This window comes from Schistocerca piceifrons, chromosome 3 (assembly GCF_021461385.2).
Source record: "Schistocerca piceifrons isolate TAMUIC-IGC-003096 chromosome 3, iqSchPice1.1, whole genome shotgun sequence".
NCBI classification, from domain to species: Eukaryota; Metazoa; Arthropoda; class Insecta; order Orthoptera; family Acrididae; genus Schistocerca; species Schistocerca piceifrons.
The window spans coordinates 457,139,430-457,155,408 of NC_060140.1; the positions used below are offsets into that span (position 1 = coordinate 457,139,430).

The following is a 15,979-nucleotide window of genomic DNA, read 5'->3' on the forward strand; positions in this document are numbered from 1 at the left end:
ATCTGTCACGAGCCATTGTTGATTTCACAAAATTATTTCCCCACTTCACTGACCACAATGTGTGTAGTTCTAAGCTCTTAACTCCAATAGCACCACGGTAGCTATAAAAGCTTCCAGATATTCAATTTTTATAGTCCACTCATCGGAGTTCAGAACACGACGTGCTTCAGTTTCTGTACATTGTACAATATGTTTCAAAATTTTGTCCATCATCGTTAGATACCATGCACTGTCTTTGAAAACATTCTGTTGTCCATATCTTCCAGCTGAACAGTCACCCATTACTCCAACTTTCCAGGTTGTTCCATCGGGTGCTACAATATGGCTACCTGAAGTAAACTGAAGTAGTCCAGAACCCTGGGCATTTTGTTGTCCACACCGACCTTGAGGACATCAACTTCCTCAAGTTGACTTAGTCTTTGTGGCAGCTGTTCCTGTAATAGTAGTTATACATATTAGAACGCAATTTAATATTGAATATATTGTGTAATATTGGAACAAAAAAATCCTTCATAAATGTAATATATAACTTGTAAAAATTCAACACAAAACAAAGTATTATTATAAAACAAACACATAAACAAGCATACCTTTCTCATCAGCATTCAGTAGAACCTTCTCAGGGGTAACATCGTCTTCTGATGAAGAATCCGGAACTATTGGCGATGGAAATTCTTCCACAGATAAAGAGTCCAGCGGTTTGCCCTCAGATTCATTATCTAAAATCTCATTTAGAGCATTTATAATGTCCTCTTCTGTGCGTAGAAATTTGGCAATAATATATTTGTAAGTTACAAGCACTATCTACACAGACAAAATGCATTACTAAACCCCGTTTTCGTGGTACAAAACTCTGGGTGCACAATATCTGCATACAAGGTCAGACTTGTTTGAACCTCTCTGCTTCTTGTGCCCTGCTGAAAACTGGAACGTCAGCCAGAAGTGAAGCAAAAACGAGTTTTGCGATTGTTGACCAAACACATACTAACAATAGGCATGAAGCTACATGAAAAATGCGATTGTTATAGCAACTGCGTCGGGTGGGTCAGAACTGACCCTTCCGCAGTTGTAGGTGAATCTTCATATTTCTCTTTTATGTTTTCGCCATAAAATGTGAAATGAAGTATAATCACTAATTACCTTATTTCATAAAAAGTCACAGAAATGTAACACTCTAGGCAATAATACAAAAGAGTGAAGGATCCTTTATTGTATGATTATATGATAGCGGAACAAACACTGGTAGCAGTTACTTCTGTAAAATATCTGGGAGTATGCGTGCGGAACGATTTGAAGTGGAATGATCATATAAAATTAATTGTTGGTAAGGCGGGTACCAGGTTGAGATTCATTCGGAGAGTGCTTAGAAAATGTAGTCCATCAACAAAGGAGGTGGCTTACAAAACACTCGTTCGACCTATACTTGAGTATTGCTCATCAGTGTGGGATCCGTACCAGATCGGTCTGACGGAGGAGATAGAGAAGATCCAAAGAAGAGCGGCGCGTTTCGTCACAGGGTTATATGGTAACCGTGATAGCGTTACAGAGATGTTTAATAAACTCAAGTGGCAGACTCTGCAAGAGAGGTGCTCTGCATCGCGGTGTAGCTTGCTCGCCAGGTTTCGAGAGGGTGCGCTTCTGGATTAGGTATCGAATATATTGCTTCCCCCTACTTATACCTCCCGAGGAGATCACGAATGTAAAATTAGAGAGATTAGAGCGCGCACGGAGGCTTTCAGACAGTCGTTCTTCCCGCGAACCATACGCGACTGGAACAGGAAAGGGAGGTAATGACAGTGGCACGTAAAGTGCCCTCCGCCACACACCGTTGGGTGGCTTGCGGAGTATCAATGTAGATGTAGATGTAGAACAAAAGAATTATGAAGTGGGTCACGAGTGACCCAGCTGAGGTTCTAGTGTTAATTTTTGAGTGGCTCATTACTCTTCTAAGTGATAATAAACTTACATAACGAGAGTTTATTTTATTATTGTATAATTAAACAATGATTTAATTTTCGTAATGTAAGTTTATTTTATGATTATTTAATTAAACTAAGATTAAACTGTGATGTTGCCCATACATCTTTTCCTTGGTAACATAACGACAGCTATTCTTGACATGTGTACAAAGTACGCTGCACGCCCATTCATGTTATAAAAAATGGTGTGCACACTCAAGGGTTAAAAGAGCAGCCTTTATAAAATGTTGAAGCATACTTCCCTGGTGAAAGAACAATGTCCACCTGAGCTGCAACACAGTGCAACAGAAACAGGCTCCATGATGTGCAAGTATTGATTGTTTTATTGTTGTAAAGTGTATTGTGATCTAATTCTTAATTTAATATACTTTGTGGTATTCATTTCAGTATCAGTTTAAAATGGAATTTTGTATTCGGTTTATTGTGTTATTATTACTATAAACGTCACACTATCTGTCCAAGTATGGCTGGTGAACACCATAGAATTGGTGTTAATAACAATAATAATAATAATAATAATAATTAACACCACAGTTGCTTAAAGGCAAATAATTCAGTCTGAATTTGAGGTTTTCGTATCTTAACTGCTAATTACAGTGTACAGAAACAAAGATTACAATTGATCCACAAGCTTTGTATGGCCTTTCCATAATGCTAAGCGTGTGATGGTTCGAAACTTCCAGGCAGATTAAAACCGTGTGTGTGTGTGTGTGTGTGTGTGTGTGTGTGTGTGTGTGTGTGTGTATGTGTGTGTGTGTGTGTAGCATCATACCGGGATTCGAACCAAGAATCCGTCCTTATCTTTACAGATCGAAAATTCCATACACAACTCATGACCATCTGTCATACCTTCATTTTTGCCAGTAGCCCACCTGTCTCCTACTATGCCAACTTCACAAAAGCTTTTTATGAACTAGCTAAGAAGACTGCATACAGGCCACTGCACACTGGTCGTCACATCGTGTCCTGTCAAAACATTCCACGATTCATTTCAAATGGCGGCATCCACACTTCCCATCACGTCACATCACATTACTGCTCCATCTAGGTTTCTTGGAAAAAAGTTTTGACAGCTGATGTCATCATCCATTGTTTTTCATGTAAAGGCCAATCTTATTTATTCCTGATATGCAACAACATGCTCATCTTCATGCCTAGTTTCGTCATACTTTCATGGTTTATGTCACTTGTTATTCTAAGTCTTAGTTATTAGTTTTTTGTATTATTTGTTATAAATTGTTTCATTTCGTTATTTCTTTTCTTAAAATTTATAATTTTATATTGAATGATGGAAGATTAATTGAAGCAGTTGGACAGCAGTCTGAGTTGTACGACATGAGTATACTAAATTACTTTCCCTCAACTACATTTATAAAGTGAATTTTTATACATACTGGTTCGTATTTAACCTAATATTTCACAGTGAAGTTGATTACTGAACTTCAAGTAAAAGAAATACTGTGGGTAAAATCAGATTAATTTGCAAGGGGAATTTACGTGTGTCTTATGTTGGTAGGCATTTGTAATTTTTGATAAGGAAATGGACTGAAACCTTTAGACACTACAACAGTGGCAAAATATTTGTTTTGTGAAGTGTATATCAAATAATGTATTAAAGTTGTTTGTTTAAATATATGATTGTGGCTGGTTTATTTATTGGTAAGTAGCTCTCTTGACTGTGTGTGAAACGATTTTGCATGCAACAGTGGTCAATATATTTGTGGTTTCACTAACTAACCCCAGTATAAATAAGGTACTTGAGCTATTTAAAGCTAAATACAAGATGTAAATAAAACGTATAATTCTTAAAGAGAAAGCTATTGAAGGACTTATGACTACAATAGTGCAGAAATGTACATTGAACTGACAATTTAACTTAGCCTTACACAAACCAGTTTTCACAGGGTGTGATGGTAGCTTGTAACAGAGTTTCTTTTAGTAATTCTGGGTGCAGTTTAACATAAAAAGTGAAAAAAGGTGCTTCGACTTTCTAAAATGCTTATAAATTGCAGAGACCTCTTCCTCGAGCTCCTTCTGTGTGAAATTCCCTTTCTGTACCATATAATAACATTTTTGAGCATACACCCTTCTTTGTTTTGTTTCGCACTTCTATCTTCCTTCTCTAACATACAAGCTGTCCCTGCAAACTGCAAACCGTTTGAGTCTGATAAATGTCCTTTCGTAGAAAAGAGGACTACAGTATCAGTGTAGATAAGCTATTGCATTGTGTATGTACATACTGGGCATAAAGTTAAAATCAATTGAGAATCATCTTGCGAAGACCGGAATCCCCACGAAAAAGTGTTCGGGACAGCCATGCGAGCTGAGATCACATGACCTGCACTGACCTGACGTAACGGACAGTGTGTATAAACGGTGTAGTAACGGCCCGTGAGAATTCGCTCACATGTTTAATATAGTCCTGTCAGCAATGAGAATCAGATTGCAGTTATTTTGTAGGTACAAGTTTGCCCCTGTCTCCTTTCGTTTTAAACTTATTCCCTAAATTATTTTTTCGGGTTGTTACATCTACAGTTGCCGCTTTAGCTCATACAATACGGCAACTTCGACTTCTCTCGATTGCCTCAAATACTCTCAATAAAAATTAATTTTTTTCCTTAAACATGGGGTTTCCTATAAATCAGTTTTCTCTATTTAAAGGTGTGATATTTTAAATGGGATGTTCAATGTTCAATATTCCGTGTAGTAATTTATAAAAAAGAACAGTATTTTATATGTAATTGAGATAAGATCGATACTAAACAACAACGGGCGTCAAAGTTTAATTTATATCAAGACAAGTTAGTGCTAAGGTTGCAATATATTTAGTATCAAGTGGAAATTACTAATTGGTCTATAACTGAAGCTAAATAAATAACAAATATGTCTGTTGTTCCACAAAGAGTTTTGGTTTTTGACATGTACTCCACATTTTTGTTGACACTTGCTAGCAGTGATCACTGGCTGCTAGTGGTGCTAGTGTGTTTATCGTTGGTTTGTTTATGGCGATCGTAGTTTATGTATGTGAGAATGGATCAGGTTTTGTAAATAAAGTGGGTTGTGTTTAAAGACAAATATTTGTTTTTGTGTGCACTATTTAGAAGGCATTCTAGATATAAGTGTCTCTTGGAGTGCTGTTTGTAAACACAAGAGCTAGTGTCAAAAATGGAGGTCTCTATGGCTCAGTATCCTCCTGGTGATCCAAGGCTTGTTGACAAAATAGTTGGACAACTGAAATCTCAAGGGATCTTCGATAGATTCCGCAAAGAATGTATAGCTGATGTTGATACGAAGGTAAGCCGAGCCATAAATTTATTACTTATGTAGTTTTTAATACGCACTCATGAGCAGTAATGCTTTCAAAAAATAAAAACCATACTAATTTTTGTGGAGCTCAATAAATTTCAGTAATGAAGAATTTCCGTAATTGTCTAGTTCACCCTACGTACAGACAATAAGACTGTGATTCGTAAGCTGTTGGAAACAATAAAGAAGATAGTAGATTAATTAAACTTATTCGGTATTCTTGCTTCATGGGATGTTAATAAATAACAAGTATAATGATTAGTTTTCCCGACAAAGAAAAATCGACATATAATCGGAACATTAGTGCACCTCGTCTGGCCAAGTTCGACATAGTTAAATCTTTACACTGCTCTTAAGCCTTTCTTTTCAGTGGCACTCCACAATAATTAAAACCCAATAGCCGCTCGTATAAGATTTGACCTCAGAATTCTGATTTTACTGCATGCTGTTTCACTTTTTTTGCGTAGAACATATCTGAACGCACGTTAGATCTTTTGTAATCACCCCTCATGCCAATCATTATCATAGAATGAATAGAGATGTAATGACGAAATAATTTCTCGTGTGGGTTTTGTTTATCAATCAAAAACTAAAGAAATATTTGATCATCACTGTTCTATTATTGCAGGGCAAATTGTAATTGGAATGTAAAGACAGGCAGTGCTCTAAAATCTAAAAGAAATATATTTGTATAATATGAAGCCTAGTTGAATAGTTTTTAATTCATATTCTTGCTGGTTAAAATAGGGAGTGTACAGAGTGAAAGCTTTCATTGTCGTGTAATATCCTACCACATACCTAAGGATTTCGATGTTTCAATGAGTTTTCAATGCATAATGCCATTAATGTTTTGTTAGAGTTGCATTTTTCTGTATTGATAGTGAGGTATTACTGTTTAGGCCTATATAGTCATAACTCCCATTGTAACTCTGTACCAGAGATCCCCCCCCCCCCTCTCAAAAAAATACTAAAAAGAACATATGTGCGGAGGGTTAGAAACACATACACAATAATTAATTAATCACGAATGCTGTTTTTAGATTCTTTACTCCACTGCCAAAAATTCATAAATTCCCACATAATGACTGTATTTCTGTGTTTTATGCTCTTTTTAGTCATAATTTACGGGGAGGGAGAGCTAATTTGATTGGTAGTGTTGTCTGTGAACAAATTGAAACTGAATTACTTCTTGTGGTAGAGCTGCTGGTAATAAAAACCAGTGCCTCTCTTCTCATTGTAAATGGTGAGTCCAATTTTTATTATCTGGTGAAAATGACATTCTTACAGTAGCTTATAACACAACACATTCATTATAAGAACTGAAGTGGTTTAATTCCATAAGAACATGAGTGGTGTTTTCTTTCAGTCTTATATGACGATTCATCAGGTAAGTTATTCTGATTTTTTAATTTGACATGTGAATGTTAACTGAAACATTTATATTGTAGTTCTCATTCATTACAGCCAGCCTACCAGAACCTACACCAAAGAGTAGAAACAAGTGTGTCAGCATTTCTTGCCCAACAAGAGTGGAAATCAGATCTTAATAAAAATCAAGTGCGGGATAGTCTGCGTAAGCATATTCATGAGTGAGTATTACATAACCACTGGATTTATAGATTTTATGTATAGGCACAAGTTCACAGGCTACAAAGCATAATGGTTGGTAGGGGATGCTGCTGCTATAGTAGCGACTGTAGTAAAGTAGTAGCAGTAGTTGTAGTGGTGGCAGTGGTAGTAGTAATAGCAGTAAAAGTGAAGATTAGGAAGAGCTATAGTAGTACTTGAGAAATGCTGGTGTTTTCAATATCCAAATTGGATCACTTTATGTTTTGTACATAGTCTTAACCATGGTAATGCTATATGTGTCATTAGCAAGACAACCCTCAGTAGAAGTTTAGCTATGACAGTAAAGACAAATAGGAATAATTATTTACTAGCATTTTATGGTCGAACATCATTTATACAAACTTAACGTGATCACAAAAGTTTGTGCTTGTAGGAATTTAGTTGTGGAATAATCCCGTTTTTATGCACTCCACATTGACAACAGACTGACACTCTGGCTAATCAGGATGTGGTATATAAAATAACATTAATGTTGAACTAACTTCATATTTCTTATGCAAATCCTTTACAGTGGATTTTTGACCTTTTTTTTTTTTTTTTTTTTTTTTACTAGAGAAACCATGTCACAAAGTTATTGGCTATGTGCCATTTTTTCTTCTATTTATTAAAACATTATTTTCAGCTGTATTTTAATTCTTCTTCATTTATGTCGTATGCAGAATCAATTTCAAGACAATATTGTCTCGTCTTAGGTACCTATTAGGCATGTTTCATGAACCGAATGCCGTAGGTACTTTAAGTGTCGTTCCATCAAGGGAGACGGTAGTGGTGTGTGTGGCACATGCACCATAAGTGCCCCCCTTAATTCAATGGCAACTGCAATACTGGACATTCAATTCATGAAGCACACATGACAGGTACTTAAAGATGAGAGAATATTGTCTTGAAATCAAGTGTGAGTCGTACATACATGATATATACATATAAATAAAATTAAGAATGCAGCTACAAGGAAATTGCCTTTCATTGGAATAACCTATGCAAATTTACTGTAAAGCCACTCCACTTGTAAATTAGGTCTCAGCCTGACTCCATCCTCAGCTGCTTCATTAACATTAGCAAAATATGTCTTGGGATTGCCACTTACTTTTACTGCCATTGTCATGGTAGGAGATGAATTAATGTGATTGCAGTGATCTTTTATTTTATTTTCTGTTCTCACTGCTTTGACAAGAGCTGAATGTTCATTGTCTTCATTGATTAATTGTTACTGTGTGACTTCTCCTGTTGCTTATCTTTCTTTCTGTGTTTTATGGGTAATTGATGTGGAAACTGTTGTATTAATTATTTGTTGTTCTTTACAGTGAATATAAGAAACAGAGAACTGAACTAAAATTACCTTTGTTTTCCACCATATGTATATGATGCAAAGACAATATTCCACAAACTTTTTTTTTTCTAGAACTGCTAACATTTTGTAAAGGTTTGAAGAAATAATTATAGCATGCAAAGAAAGTGGAGAAGGGGAAGTTGCAGAACCACAAGAGCAAATGAGTGTTTGCAGGAAGCACTCAGTACATAGTGGAATACAGAGTTTGTATCTGTTGGTAGAACTGTGATATGTAATTATTATACAAAGAGAAAATTTCTCCAGAAAAAGCAAAATTTGCAGCAAACATTAAGGATGCTCCAAAATTTCTGAAGATGGATATTGGCCAAACAGAGAGGGTAAGAAAATGCAAATATCTGAAGTACCAGAAAAGTGAATTATAAGGAAAATATTTGAACCACAAAAAACAGCAGGAGGTTGCAAATTATGAAGTAATGCACAAATATACCAAAATACAGAAAATATTTCAAACGTAATGAAAAAAAGAAGACTCACATTTTTTGGGCATCTGTTTCAAATGCAAGGCAGTTGATTAACTAATAAGAGTTTCAAATACTTGTTGGGGTAAAAAGTTCACTACAACGAGGGTCAACGAAGTAGAAAAAGGATTTAGGGAGGAACAATATATGAATAGACGATATAAAGAACATAGAAGCCTTTCAGGAAAAAGTATTGAAAATGGAAGGACTCCAAGGTAGGATAGCTAAAAAGACTGGGTCAAAATGGTCTGAAGACAGAAAGAAGAAACATAGTGAACACATGAAGGCATACTGGAAAAAAAGAAAAGAACAAAAAATGAAGAATTGAAACTGGAACATGGTCCTCAGAGGGCATATTCACACAAGGGAAAAAAAAGCCTCAGTAGTACATCTTAAGTTTGTATGCAGTTTTGAAACAGAATTTCTCCAAAAATTAATTAGATGTGTTATTAAAAAACATTAGGCCTAAGTAAACCTTCAATCATTATAGGAGTGGATGTATGTGAGTGTAGACTTTCCCGGCATATGTGCTCATGAAATCTCTGACTTCCATCTGGGTGAAATCTCTGACTTCCATCTGGGTGGCTGCACTGAAATTCCGTGATGTTTCCATCAGTGTTACTCTCTTCAAAACATTGTGAAATATGAATGCAGTGATCCAGATGCAGGCACTAAAAGATTTCATCAGAGATGGTTATGTCTTTGGAACAAAAATAAAAAAAATTGTAAAACAGTCAGAATAAGCAGTAGTGGAAAGTATTGTAATGTTGTAAGCTTGTTGTAAAAAGAAAAGATAAGAAATCTCTGGCACATATGCATCATAATTAACAGCTGAAACTGTCAGATAATATTCATATGGAATGTTGTTACAGAACAGCCAATGAAGACCAATGGCAGAAGATTACTTTTCGGTACAGAAGGAAAAAAGATTATAAATGTCATAACTGTTTTACATATTTCCTATAGTTACAGACAAATCTTGCTGAGAAAATTTATCTCGGTAGTTTTGTAGAAAAGGCATAATAGGATTTTGAAGAAGCAATAGCAGGAAAATTTAATGGAATTTAATTTTGCCACACATACCTTTGTGAAGTAAGGAAAAATCATCTGATTTATAAAAAGTGAAGAATGGTGACCATAGATCTCAATAACTGTTGACTTTCTCTTTGGCCAGCCCTGCTGGGGTCATCCAGTGTTTGAGGTGCTTTGCTGTCATAACAAAATGCAAGTTTAAATTGGTCCTGAGCTTGCTTAGTTAAGTTCATGTTAGCATATTCCACAGGCAATTCCATTCAGTTCGTTCCTGCCTCCCGGAGGAAGTTATTCACACGGTGGACTTGTATTGATGGATTATCATCTTGAAACATGAACCCATTGCTGAAATGTTGATTGCTGGATTGGAAAAGAGGTAGAAGGATCCTGTCTCAGTAATGCACAACCTTCAAGTTACTCTTTATAGTAGTTATAGGTGTCCAACATCCATACATTATACAAGCCAAAAATATGACAGGCGTACCTCCTTGCTCAACCCATGAGACGTACAGTAGTACCTGGTCACCTTCATAGTCTGCTACAATGGTCTCATCAGTCGTCAGGCAGATTGTGCACTTTTTGAAAAAAGAACCCAATGCCATTGGTCCAGGTCCCAAACCAAATGTACCCTTTCCCAATTTCTTCACACACTATGGTACCAGGTGGTTTCTACAGTTTGTTATGGACGGCAGGAGTCCAACCTGATTTGCATGTTGTTTTTGTTGACACCACCTTCCCAGTTTGCCTCAAAAGGTTGCACACAATCCATTTGCTTTCTCCTTGGGTATCAACAAGCAGTAATTTGCAGTTTGTGATCACCGTTGGTGGTGCTGACTTGTGGCAATCACCACAAGACAGACCACTGTGAGGCACATCTTCAGTGTTTTGTATGTCATTATAGCACCTGAATGTTCAGCTGACAAAGCTGTGGTGATCACCACTTTTTTTTATTATTATTATTATTTCACAATTCCCTCGCTGACAACCTGTCCTGTGGGAAATAACCTTTTGAGGCATTTAACTGACAGAACAATGTAGAGCTAGTGCAAAATAAGTTCATACACACGCAGAAAAGCATTCCCCTCCTCAGCACTGGGTGAGTCCACACCTTTTCTCTGAATAGCAGCCACCTTGGTTTGCTGTCACATTCTGAGAACTGTGCTTCATCTGTTGGTAGTGGCCATCTCAGTTGTTTACATGCTAGCTGTAATTCAGAAGTTATGCTTGTGAGTTGAATTGCAACTGCCCTACCGCATGATGGATGGCGTGAGAGAACTCTCACCACTACAATTGTGCCCTCCCCCATCACGTCATCTACACAGGTTATTTTGTGAACACACTGCACAAATCACATTTTCCCATTGATGATTAGAGACAAAGTGCACTCCATTAAACTACACTGAGAATGGAGATTTATCTCTGTTACACAGGTGGCTGTATAAAGCAATCTCCTGTGGTCAAAAGAATATTGAGGAAAAAAATGCAAGTCATGGGGGTGATGCAAAAATCTCTCTGAGCAATTTAGTTGTTACAAAGTGTAATAAATTTGTAATAAACTTCTTTGCAAATAATAACTTCAATACATCTTTGTGAACTAAAAAGTTATAGAAAATGAAGTTTCTGTGTTTAAAAAAATCTTACACTTCCAGTTTTGGCGATCCACTTTTGGGACAATGGTCCTGGGAAAGCAGCCATCTACAATTTCTTGAGTGTTCCATTTTCAAAACAGCCACTCTGGTAGGGCACAGTAAAAAGAACTTAAATGATGTTATTTTGTCATACATCAAAAATTGTCTGCAGTTTCATAAAAAATACAGAAAGATTTTAAAAGAGGTTTTTTCTATAAGAATGATGACTAGATCCATGACAACAGATCCTCAACACTAAATATTTGGATAGCATTGACAGTTCTTGCTGAGATATTTAGAACAGGTTGCTACATTTAACATAACGTCAAATGACTAGGTTATTTGAGGTATAGCAGAAGCTCAGATTGGCAAAGGAAACCAGTGATTCTTTTTTCAAGGGAATCATCTCAGCATTTACCTTAAGTGATTTTGCAGAAAACCTAAGAGTGGATGGCTGAAAGGATAACTGAAACAAGATCTTCCACATGTGAGTCCAGTGTCTTAACCTCTTTGCCAACCCATATAAGAATAAAGGCACCAGGCCACATAAACAAATTTAGTTGAATTACTATACATATATTGTAAAGCTTCATGTCTCTCATTATACGTACAGGCAAGTTTTGGGCTCGTAATGAAATTTCGTCAATCTTTCATACAGTGATTGTCACAAAGGCTAGGCATTATTTGGATCTAGGTTATCATGGTCTCAAACCGGAATGTTTCTCATAATTTGCAAAAATGTGTTTTGGGCCATGTCAATAGAAACAGTCTTGTTCTGACAAATGTGACCCTTTCCCATGTACAAATTCAAACTAGGAAGCTGACTCATATTGTTTACTTAATCTCAAATACGTTGTGAAATTAGGCAGAAAGAAGCAAATGTTTATTGACGTGTTTAATGCTAACGTGTTGGACTGAAATAATGCACACAATGGTAGGTTTGGACAGTTACGTGGAACACAGCAATAAAGTAACTACGTAACTCAGTTATGTCAGCATGGCATTGTCACACTGAAATTTTCCCTTATTTCACATTGTATCGCTTACTACAAACTGTGAAAATTTGTGATCCAAAAATTGGACAGCTGTCTGTTTCAAATGGGTTACTACTCTTAGAATTTGATCCCAAAATTCAGTAAAGGAATACAGTGCCTAACTAATGCATGTATTCTGTCCCTTGCTACAGCTGATCTGTTTTGAAATATGTATTTAGCTACTTTCTGTATGATCTGACTTTGGTAAACAATTAAATAAAGTTCATTCCAGTCAGCATTAAAAGTGACCAAAGTTGTGAAATAGTTTGGATAATTTCTTTCTGGCTGCATTTGTTCAGTTTATGCAGTGAGACCAAGCAAAGCAATTTAGCTGTGTAGTGGATCAGAAACCATCACTAAAACCAGGATTCTCATATTTGGAATAAACTTTTATACACTATTAGTCCTTTGTATGCATCAGTCCAAAACTGCTGTAAATTTCTGAGGAAAATTCATCTTTCTAAGTAGACTATTTTTATTTTTGAAGCAATTAGTTCGTTTCATGCTTAAAAAATATTAGATAACTGTACTCTCATCGGCATTTTCAAGCTGCCACTGTTACTTGTATCACAGTGGAAATCTGTAATCATACAGCATCTTCCACTCCACACATTCTTACGTTCATAATTGATTGGGCATAACTATATCAGGTGTGAATTGTGCATGCAAAAAGATATCTTGATTTTAAGACATTGACATTACCATTGGTAGTTTTACTTGAAATTGTGAAACTAATGTGCTTTAATGTGTTGTACACCGACACAGTGACAAACTTCCATGATCGCATTTTTCTCATTGTGTATATGGAATTTACATGTGATGTAGTTTTGCCTAAAACTACAATGATCATTAGAAACCTTTATTAACATCTGTGCATGCCATCTGAGAACAAGTAATGAACTTACTGCAACATTCATTGCTATTGCACACCAATGGCCAGAGGCTACCATCCCATGCATAGGCTGCCATTAACATCTCAACACAAACTGCTGTTTTCGGAGTGGTGCTGTGACCAGGAAGTGTGGGCTGTTGCTGCTTTGTGGTTCTGCACTACTCCTGATGACCATAGTCAGTGAATATGGCGGCCATCTGGGGAGCAGTTCGTTCTTCCAATGTTTTTGGAGAGGCACAATAGTGTTACCCTCAGATCATGGTGTAGTGTAGTGTAGGGAACCATCGGATGTGACATCAGGTCACTTCTGGTTGTGACTGAGTTCCTACGGCACAGCGGTATGTTGCAAACATCCTGTTTCTTCATGCTGCCATATTTTACGGACTATAAGATGATATGAACTATAAGACACATCTTATTTTTTAAGCAATTTTTAAAACATATAACATTTTTACCATTTTTTGTTATTAGACTGCAAAGTCAAACAAAAAATCTTAGTTTATGAAACCAAACTGCCCTGAAACTCATCATCTGAACTTTCTTCTTCTTGCTCATCACCATTGTCCTCTACACATGTAAGATGGTCTCCAGTGTCATTGAAAGCATTACTTTTACCACACTTCTTGAAAGATTTAACAGTAATATCTTCTCTCATTCTGGACCACAACTGTCTTATCCACTGACACACTTGTTTGATTGTAGGTCATCTTAAAGCTCTGTTTGGCATGAATTCATGTTGGGTTTCATCCATCATCCATTTGTTTCATACACTTTAAATGTTTTATTTATTGAAATGCAAAGAGATTGCAGTTGTGAAGTAAGTCGTCCTGGAATAACAGCAAGCACTGTATTTCCCTGTCTCAATTTATCTCCCACAGAATTTTTCAAATGATTACTAAACTGATCTAGCGCAAGACAAGAACTCTTCTTCAATAAAGCACCTTTCCTTCTCTCCCACACTCTGTTAATCCTTAATTTCGTACCAGCCTCGTCCATCCAACGCTTGTCATGTACATGAATAACAACACCTGGCAGTATTTTAGTAGGTTTTGGCATTGCTTTGCACTTGAAAATGATCATTGAATTAAGTTTAGTACCATCAGCACAACATGAAAGGACAACGGTGTAGTGCATTTTTTGATGTCCACTTGTTTTTATAGTTACAGTTTCAGCGCCTTTCATGACAATGGCTTTGTTACATGGCACATCAGATGTCAGAGGAATTGGCGTAGTTCCACACTGGTTTTCTTTTGATGTTGAATAATAAAGTGATGGAAAGAGTGTTTTCTCTTCATACTCCTGTGGAATTTTCTGAGATATTTTAGTTTTGGTTTGCATGCTAAGTCCGCGACACTTCATTAACCTTTAGCACCAACCACTCTACCCTTAAAGTCCGTTAAGTTGCACTGTAATGCTGGCATATGAGTGTGTATGTGAATCATTTTTGTATTAATTCCAATGCCATTTTGATGGTGTTCTTGAATCCATTTCAAAATGTCATCTTCTAGTTTTGACCGTTTGGTATTCAGTCTTCTCCTTTTTTTTCAGTTCTTTTTTACTAGCCTGCCAATTGCGAATGGTTTTTTTCTGTTGGTGGACGGCTGAAATTATGCTCAGTTGCTCTGTTTCTATGTGCTTCTGTATATGCTATTACTGTCACTTTATTGCCCGCATCATGCAGTGGTTAGCACACTGGACTTGCATTCAGGAGGGCAACGATTCAAACCCACATCTGACCAATCGGATTTAGGTTTTCTGTGATTTACCTAAATCGCTTCAGGCAAATGCCCAGATGGTTGCTGTGAAAGGGTATGGCCGACCTCATACTCCATCCTTCCCTAATCCCATGGGACCGATGGCCTCACTGTTCGGTCCCCTCCCCCGAATCGACCAACCAACCATCATATGGATACCTTTTATTTTTTCCATTACGAAATTAGCTGATAACAGAAATATTGTATTGTTACGAATAATACAAATAACTTTCAATCCAAGTTCACTGGCACTGTAGACTGTAATGACACATCATAGGCTAGACAGTGTTCTGGGTTTGTGATGACGGGATGGGAGGGAGATAGTGATAGCGAGCTTGTGAAACTCTTCCCAAGCAAATAAGTGCATGCATCCAGGCCATGGGGGGGGGGGGGGGGGGCAATGCCATGTTGATAAGTGTGCTCATACTGCCAAGTTCATTGTAAATTTGAACTGATATTGTAATCGCGGCACTGAAATAATATCACATACACTCTCAGTGTGTGAAGTTTCTTCTGGATGCTTCTCTTTGTTTGTAAAACAGTGCAAAATCAAATTTTAAGTTTTCAGAGAAAATAGTTTTTTTATCACTGTAATTCTTTTGTAATACAATACTGAAAATTGATACAAACTGAAGAAAATGTGTTTAATTCAGAAGTATTGTGTTAATAAACGTGTTTCAGGTATTTTGATAAATTAAATGAACCAGAACTCAACAAATGTTTTTCTAATTATATCTGGCTGATGAATACCCTTTATTACTACTAAGAATATAAAAGCAGTGTAGTTCCTGGAATTATTTTTAATATTCTGCTAATCTACCCTCCATTTTGTCATGTCATAACCAAAATCAAGTCCAAACCTGCAAGGAGCGTTGTCAATGAAATGCAACACTTTGCATGAAATCACATTCATTAC

The 15,979-nt window shown here is 36.6% G+C and overlaps 1 protein-coding gene across 1 annotated transcript in view; it reads left to right on the forward strand.

Moving 5' to 3' along the window:
• The first annotated feature begins 4,944 nt into the window (after window positions 1-4,944).
• LOC124787736 (biorientation of chromosomes in cell division protein 1-like 1) overlaps window positions 4,945-15,979 on the forward strand; it is a 90,841-nt gene continuing 79,806 nt past the window's right edge. Inside the window, exons 1-2 of the mRNA XM_047254588.1 lie at window positions 4,945-5,273; window positions 6,750-6,874. Coding sequence (XP_047110544.1) covers window positions 5,145-5,273; window positions 6,750-6,874 — 254 coding nt within the window. The 5' untranslated portion in view covers window positions 4,945-5,144. The remainder of the gene's footprint in view (window positions 5,274-6,749; window positions 6,875-15,979) is intronic.